The 17138-nt window shown below is 35.2% G+C and overlaps 1 protein-coding gene across 1 annotated transcript; it reads left to right on the forward strand.

The window, feature by feature from the left end:
* The first annotated feature begins 15982 nt into the window (after positions 1-15982).
* LOC149234690 (uncharacterized) lies at positions 15983-16678 on the forward strand. Its single transcript, XM_089368346.1, has one exon. It carries the CDS (start codon positions 15983-15985, stop codon positions 16676-16678), a length of 696 nt encoding a protein of 231 aa, XP_089224472.1.
* Positions 16679-17138: the final 460 nt, after the last annotated feature.

Genomic DNA, 17138 nt, shown 5'->3' on the forward strand with positions numbered 1-17138 from the left:
GTTGAGTGGAAGCAAGTATTCAGATCCTGAATCACCTCAGATTGAAAATGAACAAGCAAATGAAGCATCAGATAAAATCATTAATCAACAAGACCTACTTAGCAAAAGGGAGAGTGCACTCAAAGAAGAAATTATGAGTTTAAAAGCTTAGCTGGAATGTGCCTTCAGAGTTCGTCAAATGCTGCAGGAGCTGAATGAAGAACAAGAAAAAGAGATTCTCAAACTAAGGCAATAAGTGGAAAAAGGAAGAAAGTCTAAAGAAAATTTGAAGAAGCGATATTTGGAAAAGGAAGAACAACATCAGGTTGAGGTAAATATCTTGAAAGGTAAATTAGAAGAAAAGGATAAACTATTATGATTTCAAGACAGTACTAAGATTTTGGATGATATTCTTGGTAGTCAAAGGTCGCCTGCTATCAAAAGTGGTCTTGGTTTTTATGAATTTGTTGAAGGTGAATCTAGCTCACAAGGTGAGGTAAGGAACTCTAATGAGAAATCTAAAATGATCAACAAGGAGATGAGAGGACAGCAGCCAAGGAAAGAAATTTCTCAAAGAAAATATTTTGCTCCTAATTGTGGAAGTGATAAGCGATTATTTCCTCTAATGAATAATGTTGAATGTTATGTATGTCATAATCTTGGACATGTTGCAGCCAGATGCAGAAGTAGAATGGTTCAAGACCGTCACACAGAAAGATCATCACGTTCGAGGTACTTTAAGGGATATTGTTTTGCTTGCAATATGTTTGGTCACAAAGCCATTGACTGCTACAGAAGGAATATGAAACATGTAAGATGTTATGCATGTAACAAGCTTGGACACATAGCAAAGGAATGCAGGAGAAGATTTTGGGCACCATACCAAAAGGAGAAAACATCATCACAGTTGAAGATATGGAAGAAAAAGGAAGCACAGCCAGAAATATGTGGCATAGCAGAGTACACAGACATGACAGACTCAGAGGAATCTAAAAGTGTGGAACATCAGTGTTCTAAATCTCATATGCAGGTATCATGAAGACAAGTCACGTATATACGCGAGTTAGACGCTGCACAGTTGCGTATATGATGTTTTGAAGGAAAGCAGCAGTACAGAAGTCTAATATGGTTCCATCACATATCTGCTTTGTTTGATGATGGATTGGCATAGGCTCAGGGGGATCATATGCATTGAATAATGCATTGTTGGCAGTATGGTTAGAAGTTTTTGGTGATGATGCTTATTGACACATCTTGCTACTGATTTTTGATTGGCTAAGAAAATGGATTTCATGATTGCAAGTCTGGATACTAGTGATAGATGCTATGGTGTATGATAGCTACTGATAACTGTCATGGTCTTGTTTAGGTCCTTGGTCTTTCTTAGTCATATGATGTATCTTGTTACCCCACTATGCATGGGATGGATGACGTAATGGTTCCTGTGTTTGAGTCAAAAATGGTGTATCCCCACTTGGTTGGGAGATTGATGTATGTATGTGTCTTTAGGTAGGTCATTGGAAATGTATGTATAGAGTCGTGTTATGCTTTTGCAGAACTTGCATGTGCTCAAGGGGAGTATGGATAGCAGAATGTGTGTCAAGGAAAATAATATCTTGATCCACCCTTTGCCCTTGATGTCAAAGGGGGAGAGTGACTTGGTGTGGTGGTTGCCATCAAGTCCAAAGGGGGAGATTGTTGGAATTATGATATAGGTGTTGTCCTTGATGGAAACTCACTTAGAGGTATGATACAGATGACAACTTAATCAAATGACAGATCATAGTGCAGCAAGTCAAGAGAAAGGTATACTCAAGTTAACCTTGATGAAAGTGTGTATACACGCAGGTTAGCAAAACAAAAGACGCGTATACGTACAGGTTCACAGAATGAAAGGCACATACATGTTGGAAAACTAAGTTTTGGCCCATGGTATTTGGTCTGAAGTGTTGACCCTAAGTATTGGGTCCAAGGTATTGGTCCTACATGGTTTTGGACCATGGTATTGAGAGAGGCCTAAACCTATATAAGAAGAAGAACATTAGGGCAAGGGGTGTAAGAGCAAGTATTGAACATCTGATGACGTGTGAGATCTAGTATGCTGGTTATGTGTTTGTGATCCTTAGCTTGATCTAAATCAAGGATGCACCTATGCAGTTGATGATGGATGATGGATCGGGATCATGAGGGTTGGAATGTATTATCATTATGTGGTTTGATCATGGATAGACTAGATCTGAATTATTGACGCATGTTTTATTGTATGAATGTTATGATCTGGGTATGACTGATGTCTAGAACATTTGCAAAGTTATGAGTAAATATTTGCAGATCTGTACGCGTGTTGGCTTTGGTAAAAGCATGTATGTACGCCGGTTTGGTTCATCATAGTAGCGTATACATTATGGGATATGATATTTGAAGTTGCAGTTGGATCTGGTTATTGTTGCAAAGTTCTGTTGTCTTTTCTGTGTTCTGGTGACTGTGTTGTTGTTAGGGTTTCAGTGGTTTAGTATTGGGTGATTCAGAGATCGGTGATGCAGATGTAGTTGATGGGTGCTTTGTAGTGGTGATTCATTTTGTGCTTCAATGTTGTTGATGGGTCCAGTATGAAAATTGGATGAAATGTGGCCTTTAGATTATGGTGTTGTGCTTCAGGAGTATCCAATATGAAAATTTATGAAACGTGGTCCCTGGAGGAAGGGAGAAGATAGTAGCCTTCTGTAGGCTGGCACCTACGTTTTGGTAAACATATCGGCCAGTACAAAAGCTAGGGGGTTGGAGCTCCCTTCCAGTAGCAGCTAGAAAACGAGTGAAGGTTGGAGCCTTTAGTAGGTTGGCGCCTACGTACTAGTAAATGGATCGGCTAGTACAAGAGCTAAGGGGGTTGTAGCTCCCTTCCAGGAGAAACTAGAAAATGAGAGAAGGTTGTAGCCTTCTACAGGTAGAAGCCTACGTACTGGTATAAGACTACACGAGTACATAAATATTGTAAAAAGAAGTTTCTTATTAAAGAAAGATAGAGACGAATTGCAGCAGGTGGTTTTCACCCACATTGGGTTTCCAACTTATATCATGGTGTTCATGTGTTCTTCTTATGTGTGATGATTTGTTTTGTATTTACTGCGCCTGTTTACTGTTCATATGGTTAATAATGTTTTGATGCACTCATTGCAGATCAACTAACTGAATCATAAGTTTATTGGATATATGCTAGTTGCATTAAACACAGTTGCGTATATACGCGGGTATCCTTAATTGAAGTAGCGTATATTAATATGAGTATGAAAATGAAAAAGTGTTTGATTTGCTAATACTGATTCACCCCCCCCCCCCCCCCCCCCCCCCCCACTGTCAGTATTGTTTCCAACAATTGGTATCTGAGCAGGTCCTTTGGTAGAAGCTTGATCTCTTGAAGGAGATCCGTAGAACAATGGGAAAGAAAGCACATCAAAAGAAGAAGACAACTCAAAGGAACGATGACATCCTGCCGTTGAGTGGAAGCAAGTATTCAAATCCTAAATCACCTCAAATTGAAGATGAACAAGCAAATGAAGCATCAGATAAAATCATTAATCAACAAGAGCTAGTTAGCAAAAGGGAGAGTGCACTCAAAGAAGAAATTATCAGTTTAAAAGCTCAGCTAGAATGTGCCTTTAGAGTTCATCAAATGCTGTAGGAGATGAATGAAGAACAAGAAAAAGAGATTCTCAAACTAAGGCAACAAGTGGAAGAAGGAAGAAAGTCTGAAGAAATTTTGAAGAAGCGATATCTGGAAAAGGAAGAACAACATCAGGTTGAGGTAAATATATTGAAAGGTAAATTAGAAGAAAAGGATAAACTATTACGATTTCAAGACAGTACTAAGATTTTGGATGATATTCCTAGTAGTCAAAGGTCACCTGCTATCAAAACTGGTCTTGGTTTTTATGAATCTGTTGAAGGTGAATCTAGCTCACAAGGTGAGGTAAGGAGCTCTAATGAGAAATCTAAAATGATCAACAAGGAGATGAGAGGACAGCAGCCAAGGAAAGAAATTTCTCAAAGAAAATCTTTTGCTCCTAATTGTGGAAGTGATAAACGATTATTTCCTCCTATGAATAATGTTTAATGTTATGTATGTCATAATCTTGGACATGTTGCAGCCAGATGCAGAAGTAGAATGGTTCAAGACCATCACACAGAAAGATCATCACGTTCGAGGTACTTTAAGGGATATTTTTTTGCTTGCAATATGTTTGGTCACAAAGCCATTGACTGCTACAGAAGGAATATGAAACATGTAAGATGTTATGCATGTAACAAGCTTGGACACATAGCAAAGGAATGCAGGAGAAGATTTTGGGCACCATACCAAAGGGAGAAAATATCATCACAGTTTAAGATATGGAAGAAAAAGAAAGCACAGCCAGAAATATGTGGCATAGCAGAGTACACAGACATGACAGACTCAGAGGAAGTTGAAAGTGTGGAACATCAGTGTTCTAAATCTCATACGCATGTATCATCAAGACAAGTCACGTATCTACGCGAGTTAGATGCTGCACAGTCGCGTATATGATGTTTTGAAGGAAAGCAGCAGTACAGAAGTTTGATATGGTTCAGTCACTTATCTGCTTTGTTTGATGATGGATTGGCACAGGCTCAGGGGGAGCATATGCATTGAATAATGCATTGTTGGCATTATGGTTAGAAGTTTTTGGTGATGATGCTTATTGACAAATCTTGCTACTGATTTTTGAATGGCCAAGAAAATGGATTGCAGGATTACAAGTCTGGATACTAGTGACAAATGCTATGGTGTATGATAGCTACTGATAACTGTCATGGTCTTGTTTAGGTCCTTGGTCTTTCTGAGTCATATTATGTATCTTGTTACCCCACTATGCATGGGATGGATGATGTAATGGTTATTGTATTTGAGTCAAAAATGGTGTATCCCCACTTGGTTGGGAGATTGATGTATGTATGAGTCTTTAGGAAGGTCATTCGCAATGTATGTATAGAGTCATGTTATGCTTTTGCAGACCTTTCATGTGCTCAGGGGGAGTATGGATAGCAGAATGTGTGTCAAGGAAAATAATATCTTGATCCGCCCTTTGCCCTTGATGTCAAAGGGGGAGAGTGACCTGGTGTGGTGGTTGCCATCAAGTCCAAAGGGGGAGATTGTTGGCATTATGATACAAGTGTTGTCCTTGATGGCAACTCACTCAGAGGTATGATACAGATGACAACTCACTCAGATGAAAAATCATAGTGCAACAGGTCAAGAGAAAGGTATAAGCAGGTTAACCTTGATGAAAGTGCGTATACATGAGGGTTAGCATAACAAAAGACGTGTATACGTACACACACAAGTTCACAGAATGAAAGGCACGTAAATGTTGGAAAACTAAGTTTCGGTCTGTGGTATTTGGTCCATGGTATTTGGTTTGAAGTGTTGACCCTAGGTATTGGGTCCAAGGTATTGGTCCTACATGGTTTTGGACCATGGTATTGAGAGAGGCCTACACCTATATAAGAACAAGATCATTAGGCCAAGGGGTGTAAGAGCAAGGATTGAACATCTGATGAAGTGTGAGATCTAGTATGCTGGTTATGGGTTTGTGATCCTCAGCTTGATTTAAATGAAGGATGCACCTATGCGGTTGATGATGGATGATGGATCAGGATCATGAGGCTTGGAATGTATTATCATTATGTTGTTTGATCATGGATAGACTAGATCTGAATTATTGACGCATGTTTTATTGTATGAATGTTATGATCTAGGTATGACTGATGTCTGGAACATCTACAAAGTTATGAGTAAATATTTGTAGATATGTACGCGGGTTGGCTTTGGTAAAAGTGTGTATGTACACTGGTTTTGTTCATCATAGTGGTGTATACATTATGAGATATGATATTTGAAGTTGCAGTTGGATCTAGTTATTGTTGCAGAGTTCTGTTGTCTGTTCTGTGTTCTGGTGACTATGTTGTTGACAGGGTTTCAGTGGTTCAGTATTGGGTGATTCAGAGATCGATGATGCAAATGTAGTTGATGGGTTCTTTGTAGTGGTGATTGATTTTGTGCTTCAATGTTGTTGATGGGTCCAGTATGAAAATTGGATGAAATGTGGCCTTCAAATTATGGTGTTGCGCTTCAAGAGTATCCAGTATGAAAATTTATGAAACGTGGTCCCTGGAGGAAGAGAGAAGATCGTAGCCTTCTGTAGGCCAGCGCCTATGTATTGGTAAACATATCGGCCAGTACAAAAGCTAGGGGGTTGGAGCTCCCTTCTAGTAGCAGCTGGAAAACGAGTGAAGGTTGGAGCCTTCAGTAGGTTGGCGCTTACGTACTAGTAAATGGATCGGCTAGTACAAGAGCTAAGGGGGTTGTAGCTCCCTTCCAGGAGAAACTGGAGAATGAGAGAAGGTTGTAGCCTTCTACAGGTAGAAGCCTGCGTACTGGTATAAGACTGCACCAGTACATAAATATTGTAAAAAGAAGTTTCTTATTAAAGAAAGATAGAGACGAATTGCAGCAGGTGGTTTTCACCCACATTGGGTTTCCACCTTATATCATGGTGTTCATGTGTGCTTCTTATGTGTGATGATCTGTTCTATATTTACTGCACCTATTTACTATTCATATGGTTAATAATTTTCTAATGCACTCATTGAAGATAAACTAACTGAATCATAAGTTTACTGGATATACGCTAGTTGCATTAAACACAGTTGCGTATATACGCGGGTATCCTTAACTGAAGTAGCGTATATTAATCTGAGTATGAAAATGAAAAAGTGTTTGATTTGCTAATACTGATTTAGGCGCGCCCACCCCCCCCCCCCCCCCTCTCAATATTATTTCCAACAAATAGTAGTTACAAAGATTTCCTTCCCTTCTTACTTAAAAAAAAAACAAATCTCTACTTTCAAATTGTCAATTGATTAAGAATGTGCTAGATATCTTCTAAATTATTTATAGGGAATTCTATTAGTGATAAAAAATGATAACTTATAAGACCCATGTTGAAAACAAGGATCGTTTTCACATTGATATTAACACTTCACTTCACTAGGGAGGTATTGTGAAACATGTGTTTTTGGTTAATAATATCGAGTTCATTGTGGAGGCTAGAGCATTAAACGATGAGATGGAACCAAACACTAGCACTGTGAATACAAATGCTAAAAAAATTAACCATAAGAATGCTAGTAAGGTTTCTAACATCTTGGGGTTCTGTTAAATCTTGAAATAGATTGATATATGCACCAAATGATTCAATTTATCAAGTAAACTATGTAACTATAGAAAAATTATAATTTATGTTGTTGCACAATACATTTAAGAGGTTACTATGAAATGTGCCACAATATTTTGATGTATAATGGGGGAGCTAACCTAAAATTGTCTCAGTTCTTTTATTTACTAATGATTAATGAAATATTCAAGGGCCCTACCAAAGATTTGATCTAATGTTTTATTGGAAGCTGAGGAAGCTCCACTTAGTCTTTTAAAAGATTCATTAATACTAGCAACACAAAGGAAAATCTTATCTTGTTTTCTACAAGCCATTTATATAAACCTTGAAGAACCTTTTCCTTTTCATTTTTTCTGTAGTCATATTAATCATTTGGATGTTACCAAACATGGGCACACATCATTTCAACCATCCTTTACGAGGTAAGGAAATAAATATTGAAAAGCTTGGTTTTAAGATTCATAAGAAGAGTGTTTGCATAAAAAAACAAGGTTTCAATTTATGTTACCAAATAAGGGAACACATCATTTCATTCATCCTTTATGGGGTAAGAAAATAAATATTGAAAAGCTTAGTTTTAGGATTCATAAAAAGAGTGTTTGCATAAAAAAACAAAGTTTCAATTTTTTTGAGACTTTTTCTTATTGCATTATACTTTAACTCTATCCCATTAGGAAAAGAGAAATTGCATAGCCCATATTGATGTTTGATCAACTCATCCTGATCCATAAACTATCGTGGATATTTTATTGGACATTTCATCACAACAGATCTGATAATATTATATTAAAAAATATGAGATTCTACACTATTACAGTGTTATTTAATTTCTAGACGTATAGACTTTACGATAATTAGTGCACGTGTCAAAAAGTAAATCAAGCAGAAAAGTAGAGAACAAAAAACTAATCTCATGCACACATAAGACAAAATATATGCTCTTTGGGAAACCCTTCTAGGTGAAAACCCATTTGGAAGGTGAGGTCGCTTCACTATCTTTCTCTGTTTGGAAATATGGCTACAGATACAAATAAGTAATGCATGTGGCCCGTGAGCTACTAAAATGCATGGATCCTCTCTGTGTGCCCTATCTCCTATCTCTCTTGGCTATCTTTGCTCAGCTATGGAACAAAATTCTCTCCAAAGAATGGAATGCCTCTTCCTCCTAGTGGTTTGGTTATAACACAACCCGATAGCCTACTAGTGGTTAGGTTTGACTACATCAACTCTTAATTAGAGTTATAAAATCAACTCTTCTAGATTATTTTACATCATCAACATGTGGCTAGCCACTTTTCCATGAATAATGAGGGCTGACACGACATCCTCCCAAACGATAGGTGTGAAAACAGGAAGGTCAACTTATGAGTGGCATAACTTCTGCATATGGACTCTAATTGACATGCTTCTTGCATCGTTGGAAAGGCCTCTATGTGTAGAATAGCTTAAAATGGTGTGGCACCAAAGCAGAAAATTTTTACCCCCAAAAAATTTCTTTTGATGCCTCAAAAGGCTCCCGGAAGGTTTTAGGCCCCATTTCACCAAACTAGGTCACACCAGTAAAAACAATTCTCTGAGTTGATTCCTCCATGTTTTCCACTCCAAATACATATAAATGAATGAAAAACAATATAATTATCCAATTCAGATAACACCCTCTCATTATTTTTCCAAGGGTAATATTTTTTCTGTTGGAAGGCGTTAATTTACATAAATAATTATAATTTCTAATGGCAATCAGTTCCTTTGAAACCTAAACCCTTTCCTATTTCACCCTTTAAAAGTAGGTCATTTAAAACCCATAGAGTTCCCAAAACCTGTGTTCGTATTTTCCCCCTACAAGGAGGGTATGAGCTACTATTATATTCCATCCAAATGAAAATGGAACACTATAAGTAAATTTGTATTTGTCTATTGGGGTTTAATGTCTTTGTTGTTGCCTTTTCAAGTGAGATTTGTCGTCTTTCATTGTGCAAAACCATGTGACCTTCAAATTCAAGCTTAGAAGGAACTTTGTTTCTGCTCACTCCCTTTCCAAATCTTTTGTTTCTTTCTGATGGCATGGTCTCGCTATCAGATGATGAGAAATAAAACTCACAATTGTGTATATAATAACATGATTAGAGAGGACATCTTCATACTATAAACAATATGATTAGAGATGGCATCTTAAGATATTCAGGTTACCTGGGTATTGATGTACATTTTAAAGTTGAATTTTAATAGATTACTAATTTTGAGGACAAGCTATCCATATATATTTTAATTTCATGCTCATAATGTTGACCTTTACAATAGGATCAAATCGTTTTAGGATCAAAAGTGACACCATCGAAGCCATGATTGTAATTTTGTGGAAATTTAGGTGTGATAAAATTTCCTAGAATGATATATCTCAAGGGAGAGAAGCATAATACAAGTAAATAAGAGGCAATGAATATAATGTAGAGATCAAATATAATGAGAAATTAAATGATAAGCTAAGAGATAAAGAGAAAGGTATTGAAATAAATAGTAAAGTGAACAGATGTATAATAATTAGGTAAAGGAATAGAAAAGAGAGCATAAAGGGTAATATAGGAATAATGATGATATAATAGAAGTAAAGAAGAAAATAAATAAATACAATAGGATAAGATATATACATCAAAAGAGTTAATAAATAAAGTGAAAGTAATAAAAAGTAGAATACAGTAAAATATGGAAGAATATAGTATAGATTGTTAAATAAGGGTGATTAAAATCATAATAATATCACAAAAAGTGGATATGAATGAGATAAAAGAAAAAGCATATGATAGAAAAACAGGAAGAGTAGACATAAATTAATACAGTAGTAAAAATAATGTATAGTGAAAGAGGTAGTATAAGGATAGAAAAATATAAATAGGAATAAAAGCAAAGAAGATGATAGAGTAAAGATAGAATAGTGAGCAATTAAGAAGATACAAATAATGTATATAGGGTAATAGGTAACATAACAAAAAGAAGTGATGTAAAAGGAAAAGCATAATGAGAAAATATATAATATATACATAAGTACATAAAAGATAGATAAGGACAAATGAGAAGATGTAGAAGAAAGAGACCAAATAAAAAGGTCTATGTTAAAAATGAAGATAAATGAATAACAAACATAAAAGAAAAGAATGGCACAAGTAAAGAGGAAAGGATTAAGCGACATGTGTATAGGAATATAGAGTGAAATGATATACATGAACTAATAGAAACAAATGACAAGCGGGTATATGGATTAAGGTAATAGATAGTAAAAGTATGTAGAGAAAGAACAAGAAAGGGAAGGAAGGTGAAATAAAAAGTATACAATGTAAAGTTTCTTTCTAAGTGACATGATAAGAATCATTATAAGGTATCATGATGAGACAAACCAACAATGAAAAATGATAATTACGAAGTGATGGGTAAACCATTAATCCTTCTATGCACGTGAATTAATCATAACAAAAGACTTAAACAATGATAACCTAGTGTTTATGTGCCATTAAGTAGAATGGTACTGTAATAGATAAAAAATGTGTAGTGATCACGAAATCTTAATTTTAGTATTAATGATTTAGGAAATGATGCTAAGACCAGTAATTTCTTAACTAGAGATTAAGGATATAGATAATGAAATTTGCAAGTAAGGAAATTGTATTAACACTATAGCACACTGATAGTGTAGCTATTCCTATCTTGTAAATTATGAACTTCCTTATTGAAGAGGAATGATTACTGAAATCAATTGGCATATTATTGAGAAAAAACACTAATAGTATTGGAGATAGCCTAGATCCTATATGGATGTTAAATAATATTATTTCATTATTGGTATTCATTGTTTATGCAAGCAAATGAACTTGATTTTTATGATGAATCATGATAAGAATTATTATAGTGTAGTATATCTATAATATTGAGATGATTTGTGTATTTATGATGTTATAGCATGAGGTTATATTGATATATGTTTCCAATTATTATGTGATGTCATTATGAGGTTTATGTGATGCCATGATATATCATTGATGTTATATTGATATTCATGGTGTGAAGCATCTAGTTATTGGATACATATTTTATGACATGCATGAGCATGCATCTTTTACTATTAAGAATGTTGTGATAACAATGATGTTATATTCTCATGATGGCATGCAATAGTTGGCATGTTGTTTATTTTATATGATTTTAGGATTATAACTAATCCATGGGTTGCAATTTGATATGTGGTGATTGATAGGAATTTCACAAATGGGCCAAAAGGGTTGGTTTATTTGATTATCTCGTGGGTGCCTATACCTACAAGGGATAATGTGTAAACCATATGGGTTCAGAATAGACTCAAAAAATACTTCATATGCTAGTGTTCCCTTTGTATTTCATAAATCTTAATGGATAGCTCTAAAGGACCTATGGGACCATCTTGATGAGGATGAGTGCTTGGAATTGGATTAGGATGTCAAAGTCCATAAGTGGTGTAAGGACTTAAATGAATTGGGCTTTTTACCTTAGTTGGTTGTGGAGGGAGTTGAACTAACCTTTCTAGATGCTTGATGTCATTGAGTACTAGTCTGGATGCTTTCCTTGGGGCAGATGAAGTCTAAGCCCTAGAGTGAGTCTTGGGATATGATATAGATAGAGGAGGTTGCATTGCTTCAATTCGAAAGTTGGGAGAGACTTGAGATTCCTCAGGATTTCCCAGGTTGTTTTATGTAACTTTTGATGCCTGTTGGTATATTAGTTCAGCAAAGGGTGTTGGGCACACATGGAGTAATAGATAAGTAAATAAATAAAATACTATATGAAAAAATGAATATATTATCTTCCGGATGAAGTTCCTTAAATAGGGGAATTATGTAATGCATTGTATTAATAATAATAGTAATGATAAATGCAATAATAATATATAAATAAATAAAATCAGAAATAATGAAGGTAAGAATAAATAAGATAACAAATAACAAAGAAAAAGGTAATAATAAAATAAAAAGAAATAAAATTTGGCATGATGACATGGATTGTGCACATGTAGACCCCTTTCATATCCCCTAGCCATAATTAGAATAGTTATTCTATATAATGGCATAAAAGGGAGGTGAGAAGAATTCATTCATTCACTCACTCATTCTTTGAGAATTGGAATGTTGCAAGACAAAGGAAAATCGAAGTAGTAAGTTGATTGAGTGCTCGGGGGTGATAACTGCAAGATATATTGGTTGTAGCTTGTCTAAGTTTGGATAGAGAGTCTTCCCCAACACTTTGTTGCAGTTACCATGATTTGGATGGTGTTACAACCCCAAAATCATTAGTAAGATCTATTTTAGTTCTTCATTCTATAAGTGTGTTTTCTGTGCTAATGTTAATCTGAAAAATTGTGTGTTAATCAAAAGAATATTTTTGTTAATAATAACATGCTTGTTTTATTTAAATTGTATATTTTAAATTTTGGGGCGTTATAGAGGCATTAAATGAATCTTTTTTGGGTAAAAAATTCCCACTTTTACTAAACCCCTTACGTATTTCTATAAATAGAGACATTTCCAATGGTGCATGAAATACATTAAACAAAGTTCATATGCAAAAGTTATGCCACCGAGAAGTTGACCTTCTTGAGTTTTTCACCATGATACGAGAGGATGCCACATTGGCCTCATTACTCATGGAAAAGGGGTTATCCATGTGGTGGCTATGAAAAAAATTCTAGAATGGTCAAGTTGTAACCCATGTTGAGGGTTGAATGGGTCAAATATAACCCCTAGTTTGCTATTGGGTTGTGTTATAACTGGACTATTAGGATGAAAAGGGGTTTGATTCTATTTTCTTATATTATGTTTCGTAATAAAGCATAGTAGCTAAGTATGGATAGAGAGAGAGAATAACATATGGGGCTTATATTATTTAGAATCACATAGGCCATAGGTCTTAATCAACTCCATAAAGAGTTTCTTCTCCTTTGTACTTGCATCATTTCCATTCCAAACAAAAGAGAGTCAAGGAAGTTCACCTTCTAGTTAGGTTTTCTCCCATAAATGTTTCTTGGATCATATCTTGTTGTTTGTTGTGTTTTGTGACTAATTTCATAACATGTTCTCTACTTTGTGCACATTATATATTGCATGCATAAACAAAAGAAAAATGATAACAAATATGAAATGTTGAAAGGAATTAACCCTTCATAGTATATATTTTGGTTTATTTCCTCAAAACTATTGTGATGAATTATCCAATGGAATATCCATGGTAGTTTATGGATCAGAAACCCAATTACTCATTAAGATAATTTTCAAAGAGACTCATGTGCCATTTTTCCTTATTAAAGGAATATCCATTTAGACTCCACATTAAGGCTTTCCATTTATTATCAAAATTGTCTTAGGATTTTATAGGGAAGTTCAAATAAAACTTTTAATGGGTATTCAAATAAATATGTAAGCTACATAATTATTCCTTCATGAATATAAAACTAATTAGAATTCCTCAAAGACTTCAAATTGAAATTATAAAGGTAGATTTACTTTGTGGCCAACAGAGCTTGAGTGAAGCTTATCACTCAATTTAATTTGATAAAATCAAGGCTTTGATACCATTACAAATTAGCTAAGGATACGAAATTCTAGGCCTAATTCTTGAGGAACAACAGCCTGATAGATTTCCTATTAGCTAAAAATAAAAATAAAAATTCTACACATAACTCTTTTAAGAATTATAATAGGTAAATGGCTATTTTTCTTCTCCAATTGATCTTTGGAAACAATTCAAAACAACCCAAAACTAGGACAACCTCCATAACCATCATGAGGAACAAATAAATAGTAATGCCTCCCACACATACCCTAGCTAATTGGAACTATTCACTACTTTATTACAGCTAAAATTATACAAATTTAAGGTTAGGTATGTTTGGATCCATTAAATTATTTAGTCAACACTCTGATAATCAATGTGGGTAGGTGAGTTGGGTGTGCCCCATAAAAAAACATCCACATGCTTGAATGGTGAGGTAAGGTTGAATTGAGTCACCAACCCAAGTGAATTATTTGAGAAACAATATGAACATTAGAGGTCATAGATTCCACCAATTAAAAACATTCATATTGATTAAAAAATGCTCTTGTGAAAGGATGTGATAAATATCCCTCTATATATTGCACATTGCACGAATTGAGTGAGGTTATGTGATTTGGTGAAGGATGAGCAATCATGGAACTTAATTATAGCATAAGCATGTATACTCCACAAGACATATACACAACAATTAGAATGGCACTAGGATGCAACAGTTGAATGCAACACATGTAAATCATTTCAACACTTATCACTTAAGCAAGGAACTAACAGTTTCTGATTAGATCATTAATATATTGATAAGAAAATTAGATTTGACTTTATTTAGGTCTTTGTTCACATATCCACAAGTTCAAGCCATAAAATAGATCTTTTAATGTAGATCAATTGGAATAAACTGAGTCATATATTATGTTGGGTAGGGGATCATTAGAAATGTAGTGATGGAGGATGTCCCATGGAATAATGTAGAAGGTGCTTATCAATATATTATATTTTTCTTTCGCAACCCCATGGGTATCAACAAGGAGGAAGGAAAACATATATTTCATCTTCTTGCAATGCTCTACATAATTCCTTGATAGCAGATTCACTGCATGAAGAAACTAACATATAAAATGATAATAATAATAATAAAAATAAAAATAAAAAATTAACTACAAAAAATGCTCAACTATCGTAGTTCAATTCAAAACTAATTGTCATTTGATGAAATCAATGCATCTATATCAAAAGGTAAAAACAAGAAGATACCCAAATCCAAGGCTAGATTGGAGCACTCTAAGACCAACAATGTGGGAAATCCCACCATATGAGTAGAGTTCTACACTAAAGTGTGAAATGAAATATTTGGTTGCATTTTCATTATCAAGTATACACGTATATATATTTACAACAAAAGAACTAAATAAGAAAATTAAGAGATAAAATCATGTCAAAGGTTCTAGAATTAGCAATGAATTACAATGATAAATATAGTTAGAGATAGAATCTCAGCTACTCCAACAAAACAGGAAACCAAAAGGATTTGTCACAAAAAACCATAGTAATAAATTTTCTTATAAAATGTAAATAATAATGTGATATACTAAGTACCTATGTTAATACCTATTAAGGGAATAAATGAAAAATTCTTAGATTCGTGCCCACTATTAGGGATTATTGGGGTAGTGTTGGATGTGTATCCATACTAATTTATTTCGTTGATTATGCAAATGTGCAATCCTCCTTCTTCATTCTAATTGATTGATTATAACATAATAGACTCTACACTTTAGATTTGTAATTATGCCTTTATTTGTTGTTCTTTTATTTAAATGTGTGCAATTGAAAGATGATTTAGGATGGAAATACTATAATGCTGCATGCTGGAACAATTTTTTAGTTTATTGATCCTTTTGCTAAAAACTTGCATCATGGAAAAAAATGTTTGAGAGAAACCGCTCAGACTCTGGCTAGGGTTTCAGCGGATGAGGGTTTTAGTGGTGGAGAAGATATGAACAAACTGTCCTGTATGCAATCTTGAAGCAAATAAGGCGACCAGAGAGTGCAGTTCTAAGTGAGAAGGGCCAAATCAGGGATTTCCAGACCGTAGCAAGAGGGAACGAAAGGAAGAGTAAGCGCTGAGGGACCTAATGGAAACAAACAGGGGGAGGGGAGAGATCCCCTCCTACAAGAGCATGGCAATGGGGGAGGCAAGCAAGGAGCGTATGCGGAATGGAATGAAGCCAAATAACGGAGAAAGCTCAGCTAGCGGAGCAAACTGGCAGACGGGCCTGCGAGGTAAATGTCTTCCCAGGGCATCGAAGAAACCCAGGTTCGTAATACCAAGCAACAAACTTGAAGAATATAGGAGTTACATGAAAGACTATGCATTAATATGTAAATTTGTAGGGTTCTGGCCGTCAGAGAAAGACTTATCTAAATGGATACAACAGAGATGGAAACCTAAGGGGCATGTGGAACTAAAATTAGGAGCGAAAGGTTTTTTTACCGTGATATTCTCTAACATAGAAGATAAGGAAAGGATTTTCGAGGGAGGACCCTATTTCATGAATAATGCAGGCCTATTTATGCGGCACTGGGTAGACTGCTATAACCCAGACAAAGAGAAAATGCTAGCAGCCCCGGTTTGGATAAGACTCTTCGGGCTTCCAATGGAGTTTTGGGACCCGGAAATTTTAGAAGGTATAGGGAATACAATAGGGTCCTTTGTGAAAGTTGCAGAATCCACAAAAAGAGGAAGATATACTTCATATGCCAGAATATGTGCGTATATGAATATAACTGAACCTCTCCCAGACTTCATTGAGCTGGAATATCATGACGAGATTTGGCAACAACCAGTGGATTATGAGCACATACCTTTTCGATGCAGATGATGTCATGAATATGGGCATATTTTTAGACAATGCCCATTAAACAGAACAAAGGATGTAAAGGAGAAGAGAGAATAACAACAGAGGAACTTGAACAGGGGGAAGAGGGTTTTAAAGAAGTACAGCAAAAAAAGAAATCAGGGTTTAATAAGCCACAATGACAAATGCCAAAGGAAAATATTACCCTGGAAACGCAAAACAAATTCAAAGTCCTCCAGGAAGAAGAGATTGAGATGGGGGAAAAAGAAGACAGTGAGGAAGAGACAATGGAAAACTCAAAAGAATCAGGAAAACAAGTATCAGAACAAAAGGGTATAGAACATGGGGAGGCAGAGGAAAAAGGAGAACAACCAAATGAACAAATACAAATGGAGATAGACCCACAAAAAGATAAAGGAGGGGAAGAGGAGCACATAATGAGGAAGCTGTTGCAGGAATGGAGGCTGTTAGATGAAAGATTCAT

Source organism: Pinus tabuliformis, chromosome 8, assembly GCF_031772625.1.
Source record: "Pinus tabuliformis cultivar Carrire ecotype Pingquan chromosome 8, CPIR1, whole genome shotgun sequence".
In the NCBI taxonomy this organism is placed as follows: domain Eukaryota; kingdom Viridiplantae; phylum Streptophyta; class Pinopsida; order Pinales; family Pinaceae; genus Pinus; species Pinus tabuliformis.

What these genes read in the sequence shown, in the direction of transcription:
- LOC149234690 (XM_089368346.1), top strand. Translation starts at nt 15,983, where the DNA reads ATGGGGGAGGCAAGCAAGGAGCGTATGCGGAATGGAATGAAGCCAAAT.